The 27,738-nt window shown below is 41.5% G+C and overlaps 1 protein-coding gene across 2 annotated transcripts in view; it reads right to left on the reverse strand.

Moving 5' to 3' along the window:
• SLC7A14 (solute carrier family 7 member 14) overlaps positions 1-27,738 on the reverse strand; it is a 73,839-nt gene that overhangs the window by 18,235 nt on the left and 27,866 nt on the right. Inside the window, exons 1-4 of one of the 2 annotated variants that reach the window (XM_058189177.1) lie at positions 26,749-27,082; positions 24,416-24,917; positions 5,511-5,747; positions 4,285-4,502 (exon numbers count right to left, since the gene is read on the reverse strand). In XM_058189177.1, the coding sequence (XP_058045160.1) occupies positions 4,285-4,502; positions 5,511-5,747; positions 24,416-24,716 (756 nt within the window). In that variant the 5' untranslated portion in view covers positions 24,717-24,917; positions 26,749-27,082. Of the gene's footprint in view, positions 1-4,284; positions 4,503-5,510; positions 5,748-24,415; positions 24,918-26,748; positions 27,083-27,738 lie in introns of those variants that run through there. The other variant, XM_058189175.1, reaches the window with a different exon arrangement.

Below are 27,738 nucleotides of genomic sequence, written 5' to 3' on the forward strand. Positions count from 1 at the left end.
CTCCCCAAAAACTAAGGCGTGTCTTATACTCTGGTGCGTCTTATACTCTGAAAAATATGGTAATTATAAATTAAAGCCTATAAGATCCATTTCCCCCCTTCCTTCTACTGTCTTTAAGCATCAATTACTTCCTTGGTTCAAATATCTGCTCTTGTCCTGATGTCTGAAGGCTGTTGGGAGTGGGAATAGGTTGAAGCCCAACCTTGACAAGGCCAAGTGGCTGTATTTGGACCATTCAGGTCTGAAGATGTTCCAACTTTAGTCCTGAATGGCAGCACTTTCCCCTTATACATTGGTGTACAAATTAGGAGTCTTTTGGGCTTCTAGCTCCTGCTTCATCAGCACCCCAGGGCAGCTGTGGCCAGGAAAGTTTTTGCACAAATTCATCCAGTATAGGGAGTGTTCAAAGGTGCTTTTTCAAGAGGCAACTGGGCTTTCTGGTTTTTCTGTGAAGATGTTTCGCTTCTCATCCAAGAAGTTGCTTCAGCTCTGACTGGGTGGTGGGAAATGGAAGGATTTATTATCATAATAAATACATAAATCCTTCCATCCAGTTCATTTAGTGACTGTAAGAAGTTACAACGACACTGAAACAAGTGACTCATGACCGTTTTTCATACTTATGACCATGGCAGCATCCTCATGGTCACATGATCAAAATTCAGATGCTTGGCAACTGCCTCATAGTTATGCCTTTTGCAGTGTCCTGGGGTCATGTGATCACCTTTTGTAACCTTCTAATAAGCAAAGTCAATGGAGTAGCCCAGTGGTTCTCAACCTTTATAGTGCTGCGACTCCTTTAATACAATTCCCCACGATGTGGCGACCCCTTTAATACAATTTCCCACTATATGGCAACCCCAACCGTAAAATTATTTTCATTTTGAATTTATCACGCCTGAAGCTGTATTGGCTAGTGATCTGAACTGCTTGCGATTGCCTTGAGGACGGAGGCATTAAAGCAGAGACTCCTCCCCTATTAAGTTTATCACGCCTGAAGCCAGATTAGGCTAGCAATTGGGAGTGATTGCAGCTGGCTTGAGAGGGAGACATCAGAGCAAAGATTTCTCTCTGTTTTAATTCATCGCGCCTGAAGCCGAATTCGGCTAGCGATTTGAAGAGCCTGCAGCTGGCTTGTGGAGTCAACCATTGGAGCGCGATTCTTTGACTCGCACGTATACTTCCCATATTTCCGATGGTCTTAGGTGACCCCTGGCAAGTCGTCATTCGACCCCTAACGGGATCGCGACCCACAGGTTGAGAACCGCTGGAGTAGCCAGATTCACTTAACAATCATGTTATAACAACTGCAGTATTCACTTAACAAATGTTTTACTTAGCAACAGAGATTTGCTACAATTGTGATTGTATGTCAAAAACTACCTGTACGCAAATAATTACAAACTCTAGATGTATTAACCAAGGTTGGTAGGTTCTACAGTCCAAGCAATCTCTGAAAGTCAATTACGGAAAGCAATGCTGTGAAATATATTACAGCTGGGGACCTCACTGACTCTTACTGATAGAAGAAAGCATTTTAATCTCCGAAGCTCCCATCTCTCCAGAGAATATTCTGAAGGCACATGGGATGCTGCAACTGTTAACTGAATCCCTATGGAGGAATGAGCAGCACAACAACATAAAATCTAACTAATGGTTCGGAAAATCTACCTGCAATTGAAATAAATGTAATTATTATTCCACAGTCCACTGTGTTTTGGACTCAAATGGTCCTTCCAGCAGTGGATTTCCAATAACTGCCAGTTTGCCCTGTGTGTGCATGTGTGCTTTGCGCACATGCGTGCCTTCTGCACATGCACTTTGTTCATGCGGCCAGCCTCGAAAACGTGCCTAAATAGGGCGGCATAGCACCGAGGCAGTTGGGCAGGCCCACCTGCGATCTCTACTACCAGTTTACACGATTTGGTATGAACCTGTTGAATACCACCTCTGAGTCCTTCAGGGCATTGTGCCTATAATACAGACTCAAGCATAGTGGCTTTTGAGTCCAAAAAGGTTAATTGAACACCACTATTTTTATATTTCATTGAAACAACAAAATTGAAATAAAAAGGGGGAAGAAAGGCTTTGTGGATATGGAACCAGGCATGGTTTGGATTATGTTTTGTAAAATGTTGCCTTTGTCTCATTATTGACAGGCTAAAGGTGTATGGATATAAGATGAGAAGGCAAATTTTGCAGTTCATCCTAAGACACCTTAGGACATTCTAGTACAAATCCAAGCTCAGCTATAAAATACTGTGATGGTATAGCACTTTATATTTAGAAAAAGGAATGGGATATAAGCTGAATGACAAATAAGCCGCTTCTAGTGTATCCCAAACACTTCAGCAGTCTAATTTCTAGAGGAATTGCTTTTTAAAGAAACGTATTGTTATTATTGGGCAATTCAGACTCTAATGAGAATATTTGTTATCTAATGTGGTCGGGGTGAATGACACCTATATTCATTAATTCTCCCATTATATAAACTTTCAAAACATAATTTGTTCTGCTTTGTTCTTTTAAATAAACACCTATTCTAAAACTTGTTATTGTTGTCATGAGGATGCTGAACGTATTTATGCATAATTTGCATAGTTAGTGTATTTTATTCAGTCAATACTATAAAGACTTTTTCTTATTTTTGTAAATACAAATTTGCAATCTGTTCTACATTGTCCTCTGTATAATTTGAATTATTATGCTTTCTTATAATAATAAACAAAGTCTAACATGTGTCATTTGGTGCATAAAAAGAAAATGCTCCTTTGAATCTCAGTCATTTCACAAATGCTGTATCTTACAATTGATATTGTTTACTTAGTATCCTAGTATGATTTATGTTGATTGCTTATTTAGTATCCATGACTTTCACTAAGTGTTGTATCTGTTTTACAATGAAATCAGAGGTGGTATTTAGCTGGTTTGGACTGATTTGGGCGAACCGGTAGTGACGACTATGGGTAGCTGCCCACCTGCCCGGACATAATGCTGTCCTATTTAGGCACGTTTTCAAGATTGGACGCATGTGCAGAAGGTGCATACATGAGCAAAGCACATGTGCAAAAGGCCAGGTGCATGCGTGGAAGGCACACATGCATGGAAGGAGCATGTGCGTGGAAGGCGCGTGTGCGCGAAGTGAGCATGCATGCCCACAGCGAACCAGCGGTAAGTATATGTGAAACCCAATGTTGATTATGATAATGATCTATCACTATAGTTGTATTTTACACTGAGAGCTTATGCACCGGAGACAAATTTCTTATGTGTCTAATCACACTTGGCCAATAAAGAATTCTATTCTGTATGCCCACAGTTTTCTGGACAAAAATAACAGAAGAATTTGCTGCGCTATCATGAGGAATTTTTTTTTCAATTTCCTATTTTTTCCCTCTACCTAGAATTTTCTGCTTGCTTCTCACTGATATACTAGCCAATAAGAATTCTGCTTTGGTTCCAAATTCAGACAATCCACATTTTTTTTTTAATTTACATTTATATCCCGCCCTTCTCCGAAGACTCAGGCAAATAGTGTGTAAGGCAATAGTCTCATTCTATTTGTATATTTACAAAGTCAACTTATTGCCCCCCCCAACAATCTGGGTCCTCATTTTACCTACCTTATAAAGGATGGAAGGCTGAGTCAACCTTGGGCCTGGTGGGATTCGGGCCTGCAGTAATTGCAGGCTGCTGTGTTTTAATAACAGGCTATCTTACAGCCTGAGCCACCACGGCTCATAAGTTTACATTAACATCTCAAAAGGACACCAGTTTTTATGGATCTTTCTGATGAAGAATGGTGGATAGTGATGAGTTTTTCAGCAAAGTCTGCTTCAATGGGTTATGGCATTTTCATCTAATCAAGACCATTGATAGTATACTGTCAACTACCTAGAGCAGGGGTAAAATCCAGCAGGTTCTGACAGGTTCTGGAGAACCGGTAGTGGAAATTTTGAGCAGTTCAGAGAACTGGCAAATACCACCTCTGACTGGCCCCAGAGTGGGATGGGAATGGAGATTTTGTAATATCCTTCCCCCAGGAGTGGGGAGGGAATGGGAATTTTGCAGTATCCTTCCCCTGCCATGCCCACCAAACCATGCCCACAGAATTGGTAGTAAAAAAAACTGGATTTCACCATTCACCTAGAGCAATTGGCTGTGGAATTCTGGGAACTGAAGTCCACATGACTTAAAGTTGCCAAGGTTGAGAAATGCCATTCTAGGGCTCCATCAACATTTTCCAATTTTCTTCTATCGATTTATCATAAAGTGTTCACTCACCCCTGACCATCCAAATGGCAGGAACTGCCCCTCAGCCCAGTATTCTCCATTCACATAGGTAAATCCTGCAATCATGATGAAGATCCACACAGCCAAATTGATCACATTCAACACATTGTTCAGTCCTACTGAATTTTTCACTCCCAAAGCAACTATGATAGTTACAATCACTGCAATAACCAAAGCTAGTAGATCAGGGTAGGACTCTTCCCCTTTACCTGTGAAGAGAAAAACGATGAGCAATTCCAAAAATCTAGACAGAATCAATATAATGATTCTGAGAAAATAACCTCTCAGAAGATTTCTCTCTAGGCATTTACCCCAATGCTAGGCTATGCTCATTCAGATTTAATAGGACAGATACGTGACAATGATATCACATGGTTATCCTCATAGCTTCTCTGTGTTCCCCCCTCCCCATCTTTCTCTGGGACCTTTAGAAAACTTAGAAAAACAGAGTTGGAAGGGATCTTCCATTCAGACAAATGGTTGTCCAATCTCTTCTTAAAAACTTCCAGTGTTGGAGTATTCACCACTTCTGGAGGTAAGTTGTTCCACTGATTAACTGTTCTAACTGTCAGGAAATTTCTCCTTAGTTTTAAGTTGTTTCTCTCCTTGATTAGTTTCCACCCATTGCTTCTTGTCCTGCTTTCAGGTACTTTGAAGAATAGCTTGACTCCCTCTTCTTTTTGGCAGCCCCTGAGATATTGGAACACGGCTATCATGTCTCCCCTAATCCTTCTTTTCATTAAACATTTTTTAAAACAACAACAACAACAAAAACACATGCCCAAACTCCAACTGTCGTTTAATAATTTTATTTTTCCAGAGAAAAGGACAAAGTGATGCCCTTTCCATGCCATGCGCAGAAGTGAACTAGAGTAGAAGTTGAATCTTTCTCCAACACTGGTGATAGGGCAATATTCTTTCTGTTATTGAAAAAGTCGAAATACTCTGTTGAGAGGCATCAATACATCGTGTGTAGTGTATACTTTCTAAATCCCAAACCTTGCCATCTGAAACATCTGTCTCATGCTGCCCAGTAGTAGAATTGACCCTATATATTGCATATTAACTTGGAGTCTGCAAACATTGAAATGGAACCCCTGAAATTATTATCAACATCCTGGCATATTTACGTTCTAGCAAGAATTCACTTGCTTTTCAGAGTCCAACTAACATGATCAGGCATTAAAAAAAATAGTTTATATTCAGGACATTCTCACCCAATCCATTCAAAGTCCCAACGCTGTCAATCATCCAGTGACTGATGGTGTGATTGGCCAGGGAGTCAAACATGCTGCTTAGAGCACTGGCACCAGCTGCTGTACCAATCAGATATTCGAGGATTAGGTTCCATCCAATAAAAAAAGCCACAAACTCCCCCACCGTCACGTAGCTGTAGGTGTAGGCGGAGCCTGTTGTTTTGGGTACCCGTACTCCAAATTCAGCATAACAAACCCCTGAATGGAGACAAGAAATAGATGCAACCATCAATAATTAGAATGCAGACAGAAGAAAGCAAACAAAACTCAAAACCTATCAAATATCCTCTCATCAAAAATATGTAATTTGCAAAGCAATTATATTTTGGGAAGCATGTGGCATTCTTTTTTAAAAATATTTTTTATTAAACTAATTGTTTAAAAAAACAAAACAAAAAAGAAATATTAACACTTTCTTCTTTTCAACAGTTTTGGGTCAGTGATCAATACATACATTTTCTCTCTCTTATCCTAATGTACCTTTTATACATATATTTCTAATATATCATATATATATATATATCACTATATTATATTATTCTGATTATTTTATTTACATATAAACTTAGATATACACGTGTATCCATTTTCCTTTCCACAATTTTTGTTTTTTCCTATTCTTATATTTCTAATCCTAATTTAGCCGTTATTTAATCTTTCCTTGTCCTTTTCCCCCCCACTTTTCCTCCAACCATTTATACCATCTCTCCCAGACTAGATAATATTCTGTTTAGCACGTGGCATTCTTAAATCAAGTTTTAAATTCTTGTAACGAAAAGGAGGTGATACTCACACATAGGGCTGGTCACTTGTGACCGTTTCATCTGAATCTGGGTTATTTTGAATGTAAATTCTGCTATTTTGCTACTCTTTCAAGTAACTGGAATGCTTCAATAATGCAAGTGGGGTGAAGCAGCAGGATGAATTAAATTTTAAGGCATTGGGGAGTATTATCTCCCAAACTTATTTTCTGCACATCATTGGCCTGCAGATATGCCCCTGAATACAATATTCCATTTAAAAGAACATGGGGTAACAAATAGCCATTTCTCATATAAAATAATGCCATAAAGCATTATGATTATGCTAAATTATATATCTACTCTTCTGAAAATACTCTCTACTGCCCCACTGCTTCCCAAATTAGTTTTTGGGGAGTTTTTTCCAATAATAAGATGGAATTCTAGCCATTTAATTTCACCCATTTTTGCAATAAAGCCATTGAATGTGTTAAACGGTGCAGACGTTAATGGTTCCTTATGGTACAAGTTCGTATTGTCAAAGATCTGGGACACTTCAATCGCTTTTTAAATGCACTCTCGGAAATAACAGCTTTCAAAGGGATATTTGAGACTTTTATTTCTATCAATGATGTTCAGGGACAAAGGAGTTTGAACAAGAACACAGAAACAAAACAACCCCCCCAACCACCACCAATTCGCACCACCCCTCACCCGCAGCTGACCCTTCAAACCCTGGCTTGCATATAAAGTAATATTCAAAGCTGATTAAAAATGCATGCAGTCTACAAATGCAAGACAGGAACAGCGCCTGAAAGATTTATGAAGCAGATGCCATGGGTGTTCAGTTCCAGGCTTGGACTTGTTATGACTCAAAATGAAGTTGGCTACTAACTTTTGCCTGTGGGGAAATAAGGTTTAATGAAAAATGTACCGTTTCTGGGTTATGCAATCTAAACAGAATTAGGTCTGGTTGGTGCTCTGATGGAAGACTATAAAAAAACCCTGTAGAACTGTAGGTTAAAGTTGGGAGGTTGGGAACAAAAGAAGAAAGAAACACATGAGAGTAGGGTTACCAAACTCCTTCTGCAATGTTGCTGAGAAAATTGTGTGGATGATGCATTGTCTAAAACTGAGCTCTATGTTAAGAAGAAATTAAAGAGCTGGTTATAGTTTTGGTATGAAACATTTGCATACACTCTCTAGAAAGAGTGCAGAGAATAGCAAAAGAGATGATTAGAGGACTGGAGGCTAAAACATATAAAGAATGGCTGCAGGAACTGGGTATGTCTAGTTTAATGAAAAGAAGGACTAGGGGAGACATGATAACAATGTTTCAATATCTCAGGGGCTGCCACAAAGAAGAGGGAGTCAAACTATTCTCCAAAACACCTGAGGGTACAACAAGAAGCAATGGATGGAAACTAATCAAAGAGAGAAGCAACCTAGAACTAAGGAGAAATTTCCTGACAGTTAAAACAATCAATAAGTGGAACAACTTGCCTACAGAAGTTGTGAATGCTCCAACACTGGAAATTTTTAAGAAGATGTTGGATAACCATTTATGTGAAGTGGTGTAGGGTTTCCTGCCTAAGCAGGGGGTTGGACTAGAAGACCTCCAAGGTCCCTTCCAACTCTGTTATTCTACAAGTAGTCCTCAACTTATCACTACAACTGAGTCCAACATTTCTGTTGCTAAGACAGTTGCTGAGTGAGTTTCATGTAGGGGATGAACAGGCTGAGCCCAAGGGATGGGCTAAATGCATTATCAGCCATGAGTCTCTTTACCTCCACAAGATATCTAAGTTCAGCCCACCGTGAATTCCTTATCTACCACCAAATTGCTTTGACGGTTAGTAGTTCAGATTCTTATAGAGAGCTTAAACTTACAATAAATCTTTATAACTATTTTGAACTGCCTGGATTTTCCTAGCACATTTTACCCCATTTTATGACCTTTCTTGCCAGAATTGTTAAATGAATCGCTGCAGTTGTTAAGTTAGTAACATGGCTGTCAAGTGAAGTTGGCTTCCCTATTGATTTTGCTCATCAGAAGGTCTCAAAGGGCGATCACAAGACCCAAGGACATTGAAACGGTCATAAATACAGTACCTGCCAAGTTGCCAATTGTCTGAAATTTGATCATGTGACCATGAGGATGCTGCAACTGTCATAAGTATGAAAAAATGCTCATAATTTACTTATTGCAGCGCCGTTGTAGCTCTGAACGATCTCTAAACGAATGGTTGTAAGTGGAGGACTACCTGCAACCTTCTCTCCCTCCAAAGCTCTGTTCCAAGAAATGGGCTCCAGGAGAAAATACATGCCCGGTCAATCCTTTTGGAAAGGCAACCTGAAAGGGGCCTCTGGTGGCTCAACAGACTAATGCAGTCTGTTATTAACAGCAGCTGCTTGCAATTACTGCAGGTTCAAGTCCCACCAGGCCCAAGGTTGACTCAGCCTTCCATCCTTTATAAGGTAGGTAAAATGAGGACCCAGATTGTTGGGGGCAATAAGTTGACTTTGTATATAATATACAAATGGATGAAGACTATTGCTTGACATAATGTAAGCCGCCCTGAGTCTTCGGAGAAGGGCGGGATATAAATGCAATTAAAAAAAAAAAGGGAAAGCTGCAAAGACCTCTCAGCTCACCCAACAATTACTCAAAGTCCATAGGTTGCACGAACAATGAATAAGTAGTTGAACTAATTTACCAGATAAATATAAATAAAGAGATCAAATAAAAGCATTTCACTTGAAAGAATCAGACCCAACACATGTTTTGTAAATACTTGGCATCTGGAAGATGTTGACCATTTTGGACTAATTTTGCGCATGCCCAATTAAAGGTGTTGACATCATCATCTTCATCCTTATTATCACCATTGCTAACAATGCGCATGGGCCATAGAAGTGGAAAGACACTGAGAGGCTTCTGGTGAAAAATTCAAGCCAGCAGAAATAACAGAACAGAAACATTTTCCTCTCCCTCACAAAAAGATGCCAGGAGGCTGCCCCAGAAAAGTAGCTTTTGAGCAGAGATCTAAAATTAGTAAAAGAGATGACATCATGCCAGTCTAGTGACAAATGAAAAAAAAAATTAAAGCAGATTTCCACTGGATGCCTTCGGATGTTAATTTAAAAATTGAATCATGAGTCCATTAGAAGTGGGCAGGAACAAGACGGATCTGGAGGCATTGCTGGGTTCAGGATAAAAAGAAGAGAATGAGCAAACAAGGCAGTCCTTCTTAATGTCCTTTTTCCATATCTGTCATTCACCTACATTGGCCAGGGTCCCAAATCCTTCCAGCCAGTAGCCATCAGCCATCAGCCATAAATGCCATTTAACTAATAGCAACCGACTATTAGGCGTGAGCTTAAATGGACTCCAGAGGATGGTAGAGGACAGGAAGGCCTGGAGGAACGTTGTCCATGGGGTCGCAAAGGGCCGGACAAAACTTTGCAACTAACAACAATAAAATTGGCTGTCGTTTCCTTGTGCTGCCAAGCCCTCTCCTCCTAAATACTTTCCCAGGCTTCAATTGCTTCCCTGGCTGTTTTGTGCCTACTCATCCAACAATCTTAGTAGCTGCAACATTGAAATTATGTCCTTGTTCATTGCAATGTGAGGCTACTCATGATTTTGGATCTCTTCGTCTGACTGCTTCGCTTGAGTTCTTGCAGTCTGATGCAGTGGTGGGTTGCTTCCGGTTCTGTCCGGTTCTATAAAACTGGCAGGAGGTTCCACCCACCTGCCCCGACATCATCAAGGGCATGTGCTCCCGTTGCGAACCTGTAGTAAAGGTAAGTAGAACCCACCCCGGTCTGATGGTTAGCTCTCTATCTGTCCTACATAGTCACAGGGGCAATTCATGCAGGGGATCTGGTAGATTACATTGGAAGTATCTCCCATCTCCAAGTGATCCTTGCAATGCATAATTTACCACATAAAGAAGAGCCCAAATATTAGCCCAAAGCATACACTTTGCTAGAGAGAAGTTGCTTGAGGATGGGCTCCAGCACCAGTCCAAAAGCTCGGAAGACTAAACCTCTGGTCCTGGTAATCAATCCAGACTGGATTCTGCAACATTATTCTGGGACACTTTTTTTTTGTTTTTGTTTACATTTATACCCCGCCCTTCTCCGAAGACTCAGGGCGGCTTACAATGTATAAGGCAATAGTCTCATTCTATTTGTATATTTTTTTTTTTTACAAAGTCAACTTATTGCCCCCCCAACAATCTGGGTCCTCATTTTACCTACCTTATAAAGGGTGGAAGGCTGAGTCAACCTTGGGCCGGGCTCGAACCTACAGTAATTGCAGGCTCTGTGTTCTAATAACAGGCTTCTCTACTGCCTGAGCTATCCCGGCCCCTTCCTTTGGGAATAAATCTATTGTCTATTCCTAAAGAAGCCAAATTAATAGTTATGTTTAGATAAGGCGCTATGTATTTAAAACAATTATGTCCTAACAGAGCAAAAATATGTTTTGACCTATCGTGGAAGAAATCTAGTTTCTTCTCTTTTCCCCCTGCTGTGTAAAACAGTAGATTTATACCTCCTGATACTTGGAGGCCTGGCATTATCTGCAAGAAATCCAATTTTTCTGCAACCAAGTCATTCCGTGTTATGTGAAAAGAATACAGCTGTTGATTATTGGTTTATTCAGCATTCATGTGGGCTGCGAAGGTTTCTTCCATTTGATTAAAACAACAACAACAGCAGAGCTTTCAACAAGAGGCTCTAATGTGACTCTGTGCTGTTCTTTCGAATTAGGAGCCAATTTGCTCAATTTGGCGTCATTCTTTTTTCTTTTTTAACAAAATCAAAACAGACCTTTAGATCAATTGTTTGGAAGTGGAAACCATTTAAATTCTTTTCCTGTCTCCAGTCATAAGCAATAACAAAACATGGCTGGTATGAAAATCAATGTGACAATATTTGGGAACCATAAAAACAGCTGCATATTTCGTGGTTTTTTTTTTTTAATCGAGCTGGCTATAACTTTAAAAACCTCTGGCTCTTATAGCTTCTTTTTAAAACATTTTCCCCCCCTGGTTCTATACATCTAAAATTACACCTTAGTTAGCAAAAGGTGCCTTACTGAATATTGGTCATAACATCTTATCATGCAGCTGTGTTCCAGATGTTAGTGTTTATTTATATTTCTTCCACTCTTCGAGCCATTTGTCCTCACTTTGTCGGTTTCTTTCCTTTGCAAGTTCCATGTTAGATAAACTACAAGGAGGGAAGTTAGGGACTCCCATTTCCACCTACATTTGTCAGCTAGTAAAGGAACACATGGCTTAGCCCAGGTGTCTCCAACCTTGCTGGGGAATTCTGGGAGTTGAGGTCCGCCAGGCTTAAAGTTGCCAAGGTTGGAGACCCCTGGCTTAGCCAATATTTCATTAGATGGGGCACCTGCTATTTTATAGTTTCTCTTATGCATTGCATGTAAGCATAAATAAACCCCTGCAGTTTACAATGTTTTCCAGCAGTTCCCTTCAATCTGATGAAAGAGGATGTAATTGAAATTAATTTATGTAACATCTTCCTTGGTTGAATGCTGATTAATACAATACAACAACATTAATGGATGTTATGTGTTTTTTTCCCCCCCAAAACATTTTTTTCCAATGTCTTGTTGGTGGGTTCCTTTGCCCCCTCTTTAAAAAAAATATTTTGGTGATGGTGACGACAACTTTTGGTAAAATCATCCTGGGTGGATTTCAAGAGGGGCAAGGAATGTGTGTGAATGCCTTATCTATATACTAAAAAAATGGCTCTCTCTCTCTCTCTCTCTCTGTGTGTGTGTGTGTGTGTATGTGTGTGTGTGTGTGTGTGTTCCAGCATAACACTAGAATGCTTGAGCAATTTCAACCAAACTTGGTACACAGATGACTTACCCTCTGGAAAGAAATACTGTTTATTTATTTATTTATTTATTTTGTCACAACATCATACAAAAAGTTTATATAGTATACTGTGGGGGTAAGACACCCCTAACACTCATGGGTGTGTGTGTTCTGTTAAGATACAGCCTGTTGTGCCTTAAAATGGCTTCTACTATACTGCCCTAAAATGGATTCTTCTGTACAACACAGTAAAGTTGTCATGGTAACAGCTTCACAATATTCCACAAGGGGGCTTCCTCTGGTAAAGGGGAAAATCCAATATTAGAAATTACGTTTGGTCCGGATTAATTCTCGCTGAAATCAGGGCTCAGGGTGAAGTTGCTCTTCCTGTCTAATACAGGATTGGGATAAACAAATACCTGGGCAATGCCAGGTTATCAGCTAGTCTTTCATAAAATAAGCATCTCTTTGCAAGTCAGTGGCCTCTTTGAATTTCTACAGGACTATTTAATCTCAAGGAATAGATCATAAAGGAACTCCACTGGAGCTTTATCATATTGTGGGCAGCCACCAGAGTTGAGCATAAGGAGTTGGGTAAGAGAAAACAAAACCAGCAGTTACGTCTTCTGATGTAATCCCAGAAAGAGAATTTTAAATAGGCAATGCCTCTAAAGTAAGGTACAGAAACAAAACCCTCTTTTGCAGGGGAAGAACATGTCTGAAACATTTCAAATTAGATTTTAAGCAAAATCTGAATTCTCACTGAACTAGGATTAATATTTTTCATTCAAGGCCTTCCTTAAAGCATTAAACCTGGGAGTGGAAATGAAGTAACATACAATTTAGGCTCCATTTTAGGCGGCCAAGTATCTGAGACCCCATGGGATTAAAATGTGGCAAATTTGTGGTTGTTTCAGGTGTCACTACCCAGAAGTTCAATATATTGGTCCCCCCTCAACCTCTGGAGGTTGGGTAGACCAACCTTTCCTTTGACTCCTGGAGATCAGATAGACTGGTTCTGCCCTAGTCTGTTGGAGCAGGGGTCTCCAACCTTGGCAACTTTAAGACTTGTGGACTTCAATTCCAGGAATTCTGGGAATTTAACTCCACAAGTCTTAAAGTTGCTAAGGTTGGAGACCCCTGCTTTGGAGGACACATAGACCAGTCCCATCAATGGCTGCCAGAGGACAATCAGCTGCAATCAAGCTGGCAGAATGTCAGAAGTCATTTACACACACACACACACACACACACACACACACACACACACACACACATCCTTTTTTTTGCCCTAGGTCATTGTGTTTCTTTGTGTAGGTAGAGAAATATGTCTGAAACAATGACCCAGCGGGTCACCAATTGTTTAGTCTATCCTAAATAAAGCCAATTGTCCCGTTCATGACGAATAAAGATCAGCTCCTCGCTATATGGAGCCACCTAGATGGGGAAAGAAAATACTTCGCTTTCATCCCTATTTATAGTCATTCTCTCTTGACTATTCACATTTCATATTTCCCATTAGCATTTTCTCTAGACAAAGGGATGGGGAAAAAAAACCTGAAATGGCTTTTCACAGGAGATACTGAAATATATATGCATAATAGTGTTTCCTCCCCACCTCCGATAAATGCAGGATGAAGGGCCTGCATTTATGATGGGGATAATACACAAACCAGCCCAGGGATCAAAATGGATCCTCATCCATATTTCTTTTTCACAGCCTGTGCACCTCAATCTTTTAGCCGTTTCTTTACTCAGAGAGAGAGAAAAGAAGTCACCTCTTCACCTGATCCTACAAATTAAGTAGCTTCAACATGAGATATTTTAATTGAGTTGACTATGACATCCAATAATTTCTTCATTCAAAACCAGGTGAAAGAAAAATAATACGTTTTAGGTTCCCCGGGGAAACCATCCAAGAGTTGTTTTGATCGTTAATATTCAAAAACACGACTCTTATAATCTGGTTTCTTCCTCAGAGGTGCTTACAAAACCTACTCAGGAATAATTGCTGCATTTTCTGCTAATGCTGTGTGCCTCCAGTCTCCAAAACCTTCAGAAAGCAACTTTGCAATTAATGAAACACCTGATTTGTTATTAATGCTCATTTTTAGACGATACTCTTCCGAACTGCATCTTCTTTGTAAGAATTGCATTTGAGGCTTAGTCAAAAGTAATCTTTTTTTTGGGTTGTGGTTTTTTTGGTGCTCTCTGAGCTTGGTTGTTTTGCAAACATTTCATTACCCAACTAAGTAACAACATCAGTGCTAGAAGCTACCTTCTTGGGTAATGAAATTTCTGCAAGAAAAAAGCTAAGCTCAAAGATCACCAAGGATTCCACCGTTCAACTCGGAGCTGCAAATAGTCTTTTCTAATTTTTATTTGCATTTCATCTCTGACACTTGAAGTAGCTGCTGTATAATAATAAGTGAACATATAGGTCTCTTTTCACTTACTCATTATGCCTAGTATTGAACATTCAACACTTTTTAACATTTCTTATGGAAAATTTCAGTTTCTTCCTCTAAGAATTTGTCGCCTTTCCTTTTTTGGATTCAGTAATTCTACAGAGGAATTATTAAGTCTGGCATTGCACCTCTATAACTGTCTGGTTTGGTTCTGCAACCCAACAAGAAAGACACAGACTTCAGAGGACAATTAGAACTGCAGAAAAAATAATTGCTACCAACCTGCCTTCCATTGAGGACCTGCATACTGCACGAGTCAAAAAGAGGGCTGGGAAAATATCTACAGACCCCTCACATCCTGGACATAAACTGTTTCAACTCCTACCCTCAAAACGACACTGTAGAGCACTGCACACCAGAACAACTAGACACAAGAACAGTTTTTTCCCGAACGCCATCACTCTGCTAAACAAATAATTCCCTCAACACTGTCAAACTATTTACTAAATCTGCACTATTAATCTTCTCATCGTTCCCATCATCCATCTTCTTCCACTAATGACTGTATGACTGTAACTTTGTTGCTGGTAATCCTTATGATTTATATTGATATTGTTTCCTGATGTTTATTTGTATCCTATGACTATCATTAAGCGTTATATCATTGTTAAATTTGTACCCTATGATCATCATTAAGTGTTATATCATTGTTAAATTTGTACCCTATGACCATCATTAAGTGTTGTAAGTGTTGTACCTTGATGAAGTATCTTTTCTTTTATGTACACTGAGAGCATATGCACCAAGACAAATTCCTTGTGTGTCCAATCACACTTGGCCAGTAAAAATTCTATTCTATTCTATTATTTGCAGATAAATTTGGGAACTGTACAAATGTAAACTGTAACCGAATGTATATAAAATCTGCACTTGTTCTAAGACCAATGAAGCTTCCTCTTAGCAATTTTGCTTCCTATAGAACAGGGGTGTCAAACTTGATTTCATCTGCAGCAGGATTGTGTTTCACCTCGGAGGAGCTGGGTGGGAGTGGCCAGGGTGAATATGGCCAGCTCGACATCACTCATGTTGAGGGCGGCTGTGGTGGCCCAAACACTCTGCCAGCGAAAACGGAGCTTGGGGGGGCTGCATGCGACCCTTCCGAGCTCCGTTTTTGCTGGCAGAGTCACCGCAGGCCAGTCCTTCGCTGTTTCCAGGGTAGTCCCATGAACCAGATCTAAGCACCCTGTGGGCTGCCTCTGGCCTGCGGGCCTTGAGTTTGACACTCCTGCTACAGAACAACCCCATGGTTAATCAGAAAAACAGTACACCTTCAACTATACATTGCAATACAATCCCCACTCACTAAAAACAGCTTTAAATCTAAAGCTTGATTATAACATTGCACTTTAATTTCGGGATGCCTCTTAAAATCTAGCAATACAGTTTACAGCTATGCTTTTGATCCAGTGGATGAAAAAGGGAATGCAATGGTATGAAATGGATGGAGATTCCATTAATTCTTCCAATGATCAGAAGAAAGACAGTATCATATGTCGTTGCTTGTTATCAATTGGTTGACGGTTCTATTATTATGGGGATTCTTCAGTTATTGTTGTCAACATCTATGTTGTGACGATTTGATACTGACTTTATCAGGGATATTTAGGAGTAACTGTGAATGTTTCAAGTGTATTGGAAATTTTTAATTGTACAGGAGGTGTTTTAAATTGGATGTCTTTGTAGAATGGTTAGTATACAAATGTAACAGATACAGAGATAGATGCAGTTGCAAGGATCAGCCATGAGCTTCCACCAGACATATTCCGGGGTTGCCTTATGAGAGCTGAACTCTGTTAAGTTCAGATTAAAAAAACCTTTTGCTTAAATGATATACAAGTAAGTGCATCTTCATAGTGACGCTGACTATACTTCAGTTGAAACAGCCCAGCGGTCATGTGCTTTAATAACTACAAAGCAGAAGAGCCTCGTTGTCGCAGTGGTTAGAATGCAGAACTGCAGGCTACTTCTGCTGACTGCTGGTGCCTGCAATTTGGCAGTTCAAATGCCACTAGGCTCAAGGATGACTCAGCCCATCTTTTCTAGGTTGGTAAAATAAGGACCCAGATTGTTGGGGGCAATAGGCTGACTCTGTAAACTGCTTAAAGAGGGCTGTAAAGCACTGTAACGCGGTATATAAGTCTAAGTGCTATTGCTCTTGTCTTATTCTTTCATGTATTCTTTATTGTGGCTGGACTCACATAATTCTTCTTTTCTTTTTTCTTTTTTCTTTTGACTTAAGGAGTTGTGTGAAACCGGTCTTTCATTTTGCTTTGTAATTTACAATTCAATGCTAGGTATAATAAGGCGAACTGCATAGGAATCCGAGTCTTCATATTGTGGCCTTGAGCAACAGTCAGAGATTGTTGTGACTCTAAAATTCAGTGGCAAAATCAGTGCTGGGATTGTTAGCTTATTTTTTCCTAGAATGGGAAGACAAAATGGATGTGTTAAGCCTCTAAGCCTTTGTAACACACCACTTCTATCTTTAAAATCCTTAATCTCCAAAGCCACAATTTTTCTACGCAGTATGACAATGTAACATGAGTTCTATCCCAATAATATTGTAAAAAGAAGAGGAAGAGGAAGAATAATTAGAAGAATTAATGAGGAGGAGGAGGAGGAGGAGGAGGAGGAGAGAAGGAGGAGGAGGAGGAGAGAAGGAGGAGGAGGAGGAGGAGGAGAAAGAGGAGGCTGAGAAAGTTTGCTCATCCTTGCTTCATTCAATAACCAAAATGAGTTATTGTTACAGGAGGTTTCAGCTATTATTTATTGACTGATTCAACAAACCACAATTAAAACAAATATTAATTTGACGGGAAAATCCAGAAAATGTCTCAAGAAGGGCATTATCTTTTCCAGGGTTTAGAATTCTCTTGTCCTTATCACCAGCCTAGCTTGATAAGCACACCTGTTTTCCTGATATAACATCTGGACTCTTATATATCACAAGGTCACCTATTAATGAGAAACAGAGAAATTAATTTACTTTCCTACAAGAAGCAGATGTGCAAAGGAGCCTGCCATTTGGAACAAGTGCAAAAAACAAAAAGCAAAACTGCCGGATGAAGGTTCTACCTTATTTTGCTTGGTATTTGTCACATCTACCCCAGCTAATTTCTAATGAGAACTCTAACTGTTGTGGTCCGCCAGCAGCCTATGGAACTGGCAACGGAGTCGGACAGCAATGAGGCTGAGGAAGAGCGGGGGCCAGTCCTGGAGGCTGGGGAAGGCCCAGATGAGGGCTTTGCATTGGAGGCTGAGGTGGGGCCAGGGCCATTGGGGAGTGAGGTGCAGATTCCAGAACCTCCAGAGACTGATATTAGTGAGGCAGAGAAACAGGAGGAGCCTGTTCCTAATGCACGCATGAGAAGAGCTGCCAGAAGGCAAGAGCAGCTCAATCAAAAAGGAAGACTCAGGAGTAGGGTCAAGAGATGATTGCCCCTTCCATAAGCTTAAAACAGACCAGCAACAGCATTTGGGCTTTGCCGGAAAACAATGTTGATAGCTCCGTCTTCTTGCATTTATTTTGTATCGGTGTCGTCTGAATGTTTGCCAAGAAAGGCCTTTGGCAGTTTGCTAATTGGACCAAAGTTGATGAGAGGACCGAGGAATTTGTGTTGGGAGGAATTTGCTTTCATTTAGTTGAACTATGCTGAGAATGAAGTAATTCTCAGCTGTTCGAATAAAGTTTGTTTGTTTTATCACTGACTGAATTTCCTACTACCTATTTGGGCCTATGTCACAAAACTAGCCTCAAAAAATACTGCACAAAGACAGTAAAAAAACCCACACCACTGTTTAGACAGAAGTCTTTATTTTAAAAAACCCCAACATTAGATGAAATATTTTATAATAGTGGTGTTTATCATTAACATTTTATTGATAGATGCAATACAATAGTAGTTGGTATCATACTATGCAAAAGCTCTTTTCAGCATGGCTTGCTTTTTTTGACCTGTATGAGTAGCAGCAATACATTGCCACACCCTTTAACATTTAACCATGTTTTGCAGATGAAGCCATTGTATACCACTCAATCTGGGACACCTAAGCAGTATAAACTTGTTGGATTGGATCGGAAGTCTCTCTGGATTGCTAGAAGTTCAAAGAGAGGTATATCTTTGATAAACCTATATTTTCCAGGCTAATAATTGTTGATAGATCCAACAACAGTACACACATCCAGTCAATGGTTGAGCATAACACTGATTGATGGGAAACTTCCCTTCGGCTATGGAAAGTGTTTGTTTTTTTTAAAAAAATATTGACTTTATTGACTGGTGGCTCAACAGGCTAATGCAGCCTGTTATTAACACAGCTGCTTGCAATTACTGCAAGTTCAAGTCCCACCAGGCCCAAGATCGACTCAGCCTTCCATCCTTTATAAGGTAGGTAAAATGAGGACCCAGATTGTTGGGGGCAATAAGTTGACTTTGTATATAATATACAAATGGATGAAGACTATTGCTTAACATTGTGTAAGCTGCCCTGAGTCTTTGGAGAAGGGCGGGATATAAATTCAAATAAAAAAAATATATCTAGGACTGGATTATGAAACCTGAATTGACTCATGTAAAGGAGAGTACACAATTTTTAAATTTTCTTGCATGCTTGCTCCGATAGACAGTCTACAGGACCTTCTAGAGTAGAGTTTCTCAACCTGTGATCCCTGGACCCCTGGGGGGGGGGGCATGATGTCATCACATGGGGTCCACAAAAGCTTGAAAATGTTATGATTTAAATCTTAAGCCTTGGGGGTACATGGCCGCAAAAGGTATTTAAAAGGGTTCCCTGGTGAAGAAAAGGTTGAGAACCACTGCTCTTGTTCTTCTTTTTCAAGAGATTGGGGGAGAAAATTCTAAGAGCTTTCTGGTGAATATAGCAGAACTTCAATGACAGAATTTATTTATTTATTTATTTATTTATTATATTTGTATACCGCCCTTCTCCTGAAGGACTCAGGGCGGTTCACAGCCAATAAAAACGGTACATACAATACAAATTTAAAAACTATATAAAAAACTGATTCAACAACGGCCTAAAAATTTAAATACAGTTTAAAACCCCGTTTAAAACCCTAATTAAAACCCTAAAATTAAAACTATGTTCAAGCTAGTCCTGCACGTTGAAACAATAGCGTCTTCAACTCGTGGCTAAAAGTCCGGAGGTCGAGGAGTTGACGAAGCCCCGGAGGCAGCTCATTCCAGAGGGCGGGAGCCCCCACAGAGAAGGCCCTCCCCCTGGAGGTCGCTAGCCGACATTGTTTGGCTGACGGTATTCGGAGGAGGCCCTCTCTGTGAGAGCGCACTGGTCGGTGTGAGGCTACTGGCGGCAGTAGGTGGTCCCGTAAATACCTGGGTCCTAAGCCATGGAGCGCTTTGAAGGTGACAACAAGCACCTTGAATTGGACCCGGAAGATCACTGGGAGCCAGTGCAGACTGCGCAGGAGAGGTGTCACATGGGAGCCATGAGGTGCTCCCTCTATCACCCGCACAGCCGCATTCTGGACCAGTTGAAGCCTCCGGGTCCCCTTCAAGGGGAGCCCCATGTAGAGAGCATTGCAGTAGTCCAGGTGGGATGTAACAAGGGCATGGGTGACTGTGCATAAGGAAGCCCGATCCAGAAAGGGGCGCAACTGGCGTATCAGGCGAACCTGATAGAAAGCCCCCCTGGCGACGGCCGTCATATGTTCTTCTAAAGACAGCCGTGCATCCAGGAGGACACCCAGATTGTGCGCCCTTTCCGTGGGAACCAATGACTTGCCCCCAACGGTCAGCGATGGAACTAGCTGACTGTATCGGGCTGCCGGCATCCACAGCCACTCCGTCTTGGTGGGATTGAGTCTGAGTCTGTTTCTCCCCATCCAGATCCGTACGGCTTCCAGGCACTGGGACATCACTTCAACAGCCTCGTTGGGGTGGTTGGGGTGGAAATATACAGCTGAGTGTCATCAGCGTATAGGTGACAACTCACCCCAAAACCACAGATGATCTCGCCCAGCGGCTTCATGTAGATGTTGAACAGAAGAGGCGAGAGAACCGACCCTTGCGGCACCCCACACAAGAGGCGCCTCAGGGCCGATCTCTGCCCTCCTGTCAACACCGTCTGCGACCAGTCGGAGAGGTAGGAGGAGAACCACCGATGAATGGTGCCTCCCACTCCAAGTCCCCCGAGCCGGCACAGCAGGATACCATGGTCGATGGTATCAAAAGCCGCTGAGAGATCTAATAGGACCAGGACAGAGGAACAACCTCTGTCCCGAGCCCTCCAGAGATCATCAACCAACGCGACCAAGGCTGTTTCCGTGCCGTATCCAGGCCGGAAACCAGACTGGAACGGATCAAGATAGATGGTTTCATCCAGGTACTGGGGCAACTGACGTGCAACCACACTCTCAACAACCTTCGCCACAAAACAAAGGTTGGAGACAGGACAGTAATTTCCTAAAATAGCTGGATCCAGGGAGGGCTTCTTGAGGAGGGGCCGCACCACCGCCTCTTTCAAGGTGGTAGGGAAAACACCCTCCATCAAAGAAGCGTTCATAATTCCCTGGAGCCAGCCTCGTGTCACCTCCTGGGTGGCCAGTACCAACCAGGAGGGACACAGGTCCAATAAACATGTGGTCGCATTCAGTCCCCCCAGTATCCTGTCCACATCCTCAGAAGCCACAGAATCAAACTCGTCCCAGATAGTAACCCCAAGACCTGCCTCTCCCATCCCGCCTGGATCTACCCAATCAGTGTCCAACCCTTCCCGAATCTGAGTGATTTTATCAAACAGATACTGCCCAAACTCCTCAGCTCGACCCTGTAAGGGATCCTCCACTGCTCCCTGTTGAAGGAGCGAGCGGGTCACCCTAAACAGGGCGGCTGGGTGGTTATCTGCTGATGCAATGAGAGTGGAAAAATATTCCCGTTTCGCCACCCTCATTGCCACTAGTTAGGTCCGAATATAGGACCTAACTAGTGTCCGGTCAGATTCGGAGCGGCTGGACCTCCAGATACTCTCTAGGCGACATCTCCGGCGCCCTCAACCTCTCAGAGTACCAAGGGGCTAAACGAGATCGGCACCGGGTCAGAGGCCGCAAAGGCACAACTCGGTCTAGAGCACCAGCCGCTGCCCGATCCCAGGCGGCAACTAGATCCCCAACCGAGTCGTGAGCCAAATCCTCAGGGAATGGCCCAAGCTCCGTCTGGAACCTCTCAGGGTCCATCAGGCGCCTGGGACGGAACCAATGAGTCGGTTCCGTCTCCCTGTGGCAGGGGTCGGCGGTTCGAAAGTCCAGCTGAAGGAGCGAATGATCTGACCATGACAAAGGGTCTGATAACTAACTCCCCTAACTCCAGATCATTCAACCACTGGCCAGAGACGAAAATCAAGTCCAGAGTGTTTCCCCCGATGTGAGTGGGACCGTCAACTAACTGGGTCAGGTTCAAGGCCGTCATGGAGGCCATGAACTCCCGAGCTGACATGGATGCCACTCCCGCCGACGGTAGATTGAAGTCCCCTATGACCATAAGTCTGGGGGTCTCCACCACCGTCCCGGCGATCACATCCAGCAGCTCGGGCAGGGCTTCTGTCACGCAGCAAGGAGCCAGGTATGTGATCAGTAAACCCACCTGCATCCCCCGGCCCCACTTCACAAAGAGGGACTCGCATCCAGCTATCTGTGGCACAGTGGTCTCCCTTGGTTCTAGACTCTCGTTGATAGACAGGGTAGGAATGTTAAGACTTATATTTAGGGCAGGGGGTGTCAAACTCAATTTCATTGAGGGCTGCATGAGGGTTGTGTTTGACTTTGTGGGGGGGAGCATGGCGTGGCCAGATTGACGACATTAGTGTGATCAAATGCCACTTTTGCTAGTAGTTTGGTTTGCTAGCACTCTGCCAGCAACGGAGCCGGGAGGGCCCCGCGGGTCAGATTTTAGCACCCTGTGGGCCAGATCTGGCCCACGGGCCTTGAATTTGACACCCCTGATTTAGGGGATTAGAATCAGGATATATTATTCATTTATTTATTCATTCAATATTAATGCTATTGCAATTACAGTATGTGTTTCTTGATGGTATACGTATGAATAAAACATCATAAGACAATTCAAATCATAATGTAGGCATTTAGAGTCAATAATCGGCTTTAACCTAAACTGGAGTAGTAACGAAGAATTCCTAGAGCATTATCTTAACTTGCTAAAAAGTCTTTTGGGAAGATCTATCTTAACTTACTTCCAAAAAAAAGCTATCATCGTTCCCATCACCCATCTCCTTCCACTTATGACTGTATGACTGTAATTTTGTTGCTTGTATCCTTACGATTTATATTGATATTGATATTGTTTCCTGATTGCTTATTTGTACCCTATGACTATCATTAAGTGTTGTACCATATGATTCTTGAGGAACGTATCTTTTCTTTAATGTACACTGAGACCATATGCACCGAAGACAAATTCCTTGTGTGTCCAATCACACTTGGCCAATAAAGAATTCTATTCTATTCTGTTCTGTTCTGTTCTGTTCTGTTCTGTTCTGTTCTGTTCTGTTCTGTTCTGTTCTGTTCTGTTCTATTCTGTTCTGTTCTGTTCTGTTCTAACAGGGAACGGCACAAGTTTGATGGGCAAGGAGTAGGCTTTCTATAGCAAGAAGACCAAGATGAGTAAACCCCTCCTTCTGATCTCAGCCCCCTGATCTTAAGATTGGAGCAATTCCAAGCACTCACTACTAGAGTGGTCTTATCGGACTTGTTGATTCTACCTGAAGGTGGAGGTTTAAGCATATCTCAGCACCAAGCCAGATACTTAGGAAATCAAGTGGATTACCTGAAACATATTTGTACAACGTTTGTCCTTGAGAAGAGCAATTTGCTATGGAATTTGGCAGTGGGATGGAGCAGAGTGAAAAAGGGATTGGGTTCATGTGCCCCATTGGACTTTAGAAGTCATGACCTATGGAAGTTTTTAGAAAAAAAACTCATAATCAAGAGATACCAGAGGCACAGAATGGAGAAAGAGAGAAGATTAAAATGATGGTGATAAGCAATTTAGTTAGAAAGACTCGAGGCAGGGAGTCTTAAATATAGAGTTACACGTTTAAGATAAGTGGCCGTATATTATTTCTAATTAAAAGAATTAGTAAAGAAGAGCAATGGTATACATCCTTCAAATGAGGTGTCTTCAAAAAAATACAACACATCTTGCCTGGAACAAATCTGGAAAAATTTTTGTTATTGGCAGGAGAGGAGGAGAAATGCTGGGATAAAGGACTATTGATGAGCAAAATGTTTTGAAGTTTTTAGGTTAATTTGTTACGATAGACACGATTGAATTAGATATCGATTTAAACTACATAGATGAAAGAACAAATGTAATTGAAATGTGATAATTAGTGTAAATTTGTATAGAGATAAGGAAGTGTATTAATTATAAGGTAAAACTTGATGAAAATGTTTAAACCGGAGATGTCACACTATGTCCACTGTTTTTAATTTGTATTATTAATAAAAAACTTTTTTTAAAAAAAATAAACACATAAACTGATTTTCAAAAATAATAGAAGAGGCCTCAAGAAGCGTCTCTGTCACAGGAGGGTAGAATAATTGCGTCGGAAAAAAGTATAATATAAATCAGGGGTGTCAAACTCGCAACGACACGTTGTCATCACATGACGTATTGCAAGTTTTTCCCCCTTTGCTAAAATGGGAGTGGGGCTGGCCAGCACATGACACATCCGGCCTGCGGGTCCTGAGTTTGATACCCCTGAGGTAAATGTAGTGTGGTATAGTATATTGAGGAAAGACTCACCAGACAAGATGGAGGCTACAGCAGCAATGATGAAGGAAACGATGACTCCAGGGCCTGCCATCTCCTTAGCAACGAGGCCAGAAACCACATACATGCCAGTCCCCACACAACTTCCAACGCCTAAAGAAACCAAATCCAGGGTGGTGAGTACCTGGGCCAGTTTTGTTCCATGGGTGGTGGTGCCTGTGCCTTCCAGCATGGATTCTACCGGTTTGGTGCGAAGGATTCTTGAGTGCATGGCATACCATGTGGCTCCCCACTGGATCCGCCGGGGGTCCAAGTATGAGAAAATGCCGCTCATTGTGAGAACAACGGCAAGAGGAAGAACACCAGGTAGAATTGCAAAGGTCAATTAGTTCCAGGAACAAAACTGCACAGCATGAATTTTGAAAGATAAACAATCCACTTCGTCAAAGGTCCAGAGCAATTCAAAGCCACATCCTTGTGAATCTGAAGGGGAGCTTTTCTGACACTTCTGTGGTCACTTCTTCCTTGTAAGCTCCTGCAAGAAGGAAAAAGAAGAAGAAAACGGGGAATGGAAAGATACAGAGAGAACAGGTTCAAAAGGGGAAGAACTTAAGACATGCCCAAATACTAATAAAACTGCTAATCATGTGGAATAATCAAAGTAAGTAAGCTTAGCCAATATTTCAGAATAAGAAAGTGTAATTTTGCAGGGGAGGGACCATATCATAGTGCTTTGAGCATAAAGTTCCAGTTTTGATCCCTGGAATTTCCAAAGAGAATTGGAAATAGTTCTAATTTTAAATCCTGGATAATGGCAGGTCCAATTGGATCAACATAGTGTCTTAACATCGGGTATTTCTTACAACCCAATCTACTTAAGTTACAGATTTACAATGTAGATTTGCTGGTGGCAATTTCAGAAGTAACTTTGCCAAAATGTTTCTGTCATTCTTAGCCAAGACAAAGGATATCCAGAATAACCTTTGTAAGATGCAGGTAGAAAACAATTTTTGATTTATGCATGCTGATCATGATGAGGATGAGGAGTTTTGGTGAAGCAGTGGTTACATTGCAGTATTACAGACTAGATCTGCCCACTGCCAAGAGTTCGATCCTGACTGGCTCAAGGTTGACTCAGCCTTTCATCTTTCCAAGGTCAGTAAAATTAAGACCCAAATTGTTGAGGGCAATATGCCAATTCTGTTTCAAGAAGTTTAATCGAAAAGCCCTGATAAGCCATCATTAGAAATATATATATATGCATATGACAGAAACCGGAAACACCTCACAGAAGTAGCTGAAGAGGCAGGAAATGCATCTCAGACTAATCCTGCCAACACAGCAGATATGACCACCGTAAGATCTTCCCTTTTCATATTAACACAACTAACACATATTAAGACATTGTAAAATCTTATAAAACATTATAAGCATTGTAAAACATTGTAAAAGTTCTGATGAAAAAAGCTGTAACATCTTCCCCTTTTCATATTAACACAAACTAATACATATTAGAAACATTATAAAACATTATAAGCATTGTAAAACATTGTAAAAGTTCCTATGAAAACAACTCTAACAAACTTTGTAAACTACTTAGAGCAGGGGTCCTCAACCTTGGCAACTTTAAGCCTGGTGGACTTCAACTCCCAGAATACCCCAGCCAGCAAAGCTGGCTGGGGAATTCTGGGAGTTGAAATCCACCAGGCTTAAAGTTGCCAAGGTTGGGGACTCCTGACTTAGAGAGCGTTGTAAAGCACTACAAAGAGGTATATAAGTTTAAGTGCTATTGTTATTGTGATTGCTATGATGATAATAATGATGGGTCTCTGTGGAGGAGTAAAAAAATCCACCGTCACAGCTTCAATCACACAGTGATGGCTGCCATTTTTATAATTTCATCTTTCACTTTTCTCCCACTAGGATATTCTGGATTATTCGTATTTCTATCTCACTTTTCTTCTTCCAAGATCCCAGACTGCTTTCAAGAAAATACCAACAGCAATAAAAAAAAAAAAGAATTCTAATACAACTAATAATTGCTAGCACGGGAAAACACAAAAATAAAAAGAGGTCCATTTTAAAAGAAAACCGGATGGCAATGTCAAAGGCAAGCAATAGAACTATCTGATCTAGGAATACTCCAAATTGGTCTAGTGGTTAAAGCACCAGGCTAGAATGTGGAAGATTGTGAGTTCTAGTCCTGTGTTGTGCCTCGTCCTCCCTCCTCTCCTCAGCCGGGCCGTCTTGTCCCGGGTCTGCTATCAGACTCTGAGTCTGATAATGAAGATGAACGGCCTGTCATGCCTCCAGCCCCCGGCCCTGGCCCCATGCCCGGACAGGATGTCAGGAATGAACAAACAAACCTCACTCATACGGCGTGTGTTCCTTTGGCTCAGCCATCAGAGGAAGTCAGCCACGGATTGGAATTACTCGGGCCTACTCCTTCTGACCCCTCCCTTTCTCAAACAGCAGAAGACAATTCAAAGTGGGAGGATCCTTGCTTCCGGAGATCTGAGAGGCGACGCCAGCAGAAGGAAGGGAGGGGCAGGCCTGGATAAATGCTGAGTCATGGAGCCACACCCCACAGCCTATATAAAGGACCTGCTTTTGGCATTCCAACTTTGAGTCAAGCAAAGTCTCATCTAGTTTGCTGAAGTCACAACTTGGATTCCTGCCTGCCCTGAGAAATCTGGAAGGAATTTGGCAAAGCTGCAGAGACTTCATTGCCACGCTTGATACGGACTTCCTAGACCCGGTCGTCGGAGGGGAAGTGGGACACGACATCCTGCCTTAGTCATGAAAGCCAACTAGGTGACCTTGGTCAGTCTCTTTCAGCCCTAAGAAGAAGATGGTAGAGAAAACCACTTTCAAAATCTCGCCCAAAAAGCTGCATGGAATTGACCAGGTAGTCACCAGAGGTCAATACTGATTTGAAGGCTCAAATCATTTATAACAACAGAATACATAATGGTGGACCAACCCCAGGATTACATGCCCTTGGCTGCAAAAGGATGGTCCCTGAGTTTTGGGCTCGCACTCTCTTAATTTTTTCCACCAGCATTTCAATCAATTGGATGATTGTGACCAAGATTAGGTAAATGAGTATTGGTATATGGCAGCAAACAATTTGAAGTTTGGATGTTATTTTCCCCATAAAGTGGGGCAGCCTCTAAGACTCCTTAAGCATTTATCTTTCATAAATACCACAGCAACATTTAAACATCTGGAACATTTGTCACTGAATGCTTTCTAATTAAACTGCCAATGTCTAGTTCTACTTAGAAGTATCCTACTGTGGAGCTATAAAAAAAAAACACCCAAGGAAGCATAGTGTTCCTTAAGGCTTAAATGCC

The sequence above is a fragment of the Ahaetulla prasina genome, chromosome 6 (assembly GCF_028640845.1).
Source record: "Ahaetulla prasina isolate Xishuangbanna chromosome 6, ASM2864084v1, whole genome shotgun sequence".
Taxonomy (NCBI): Eukaryota; Metazoa; Chordata; class Lepidosauria; order Squamata; family Colubridae; genus Ahaetulla; species Ahaetulla prasina.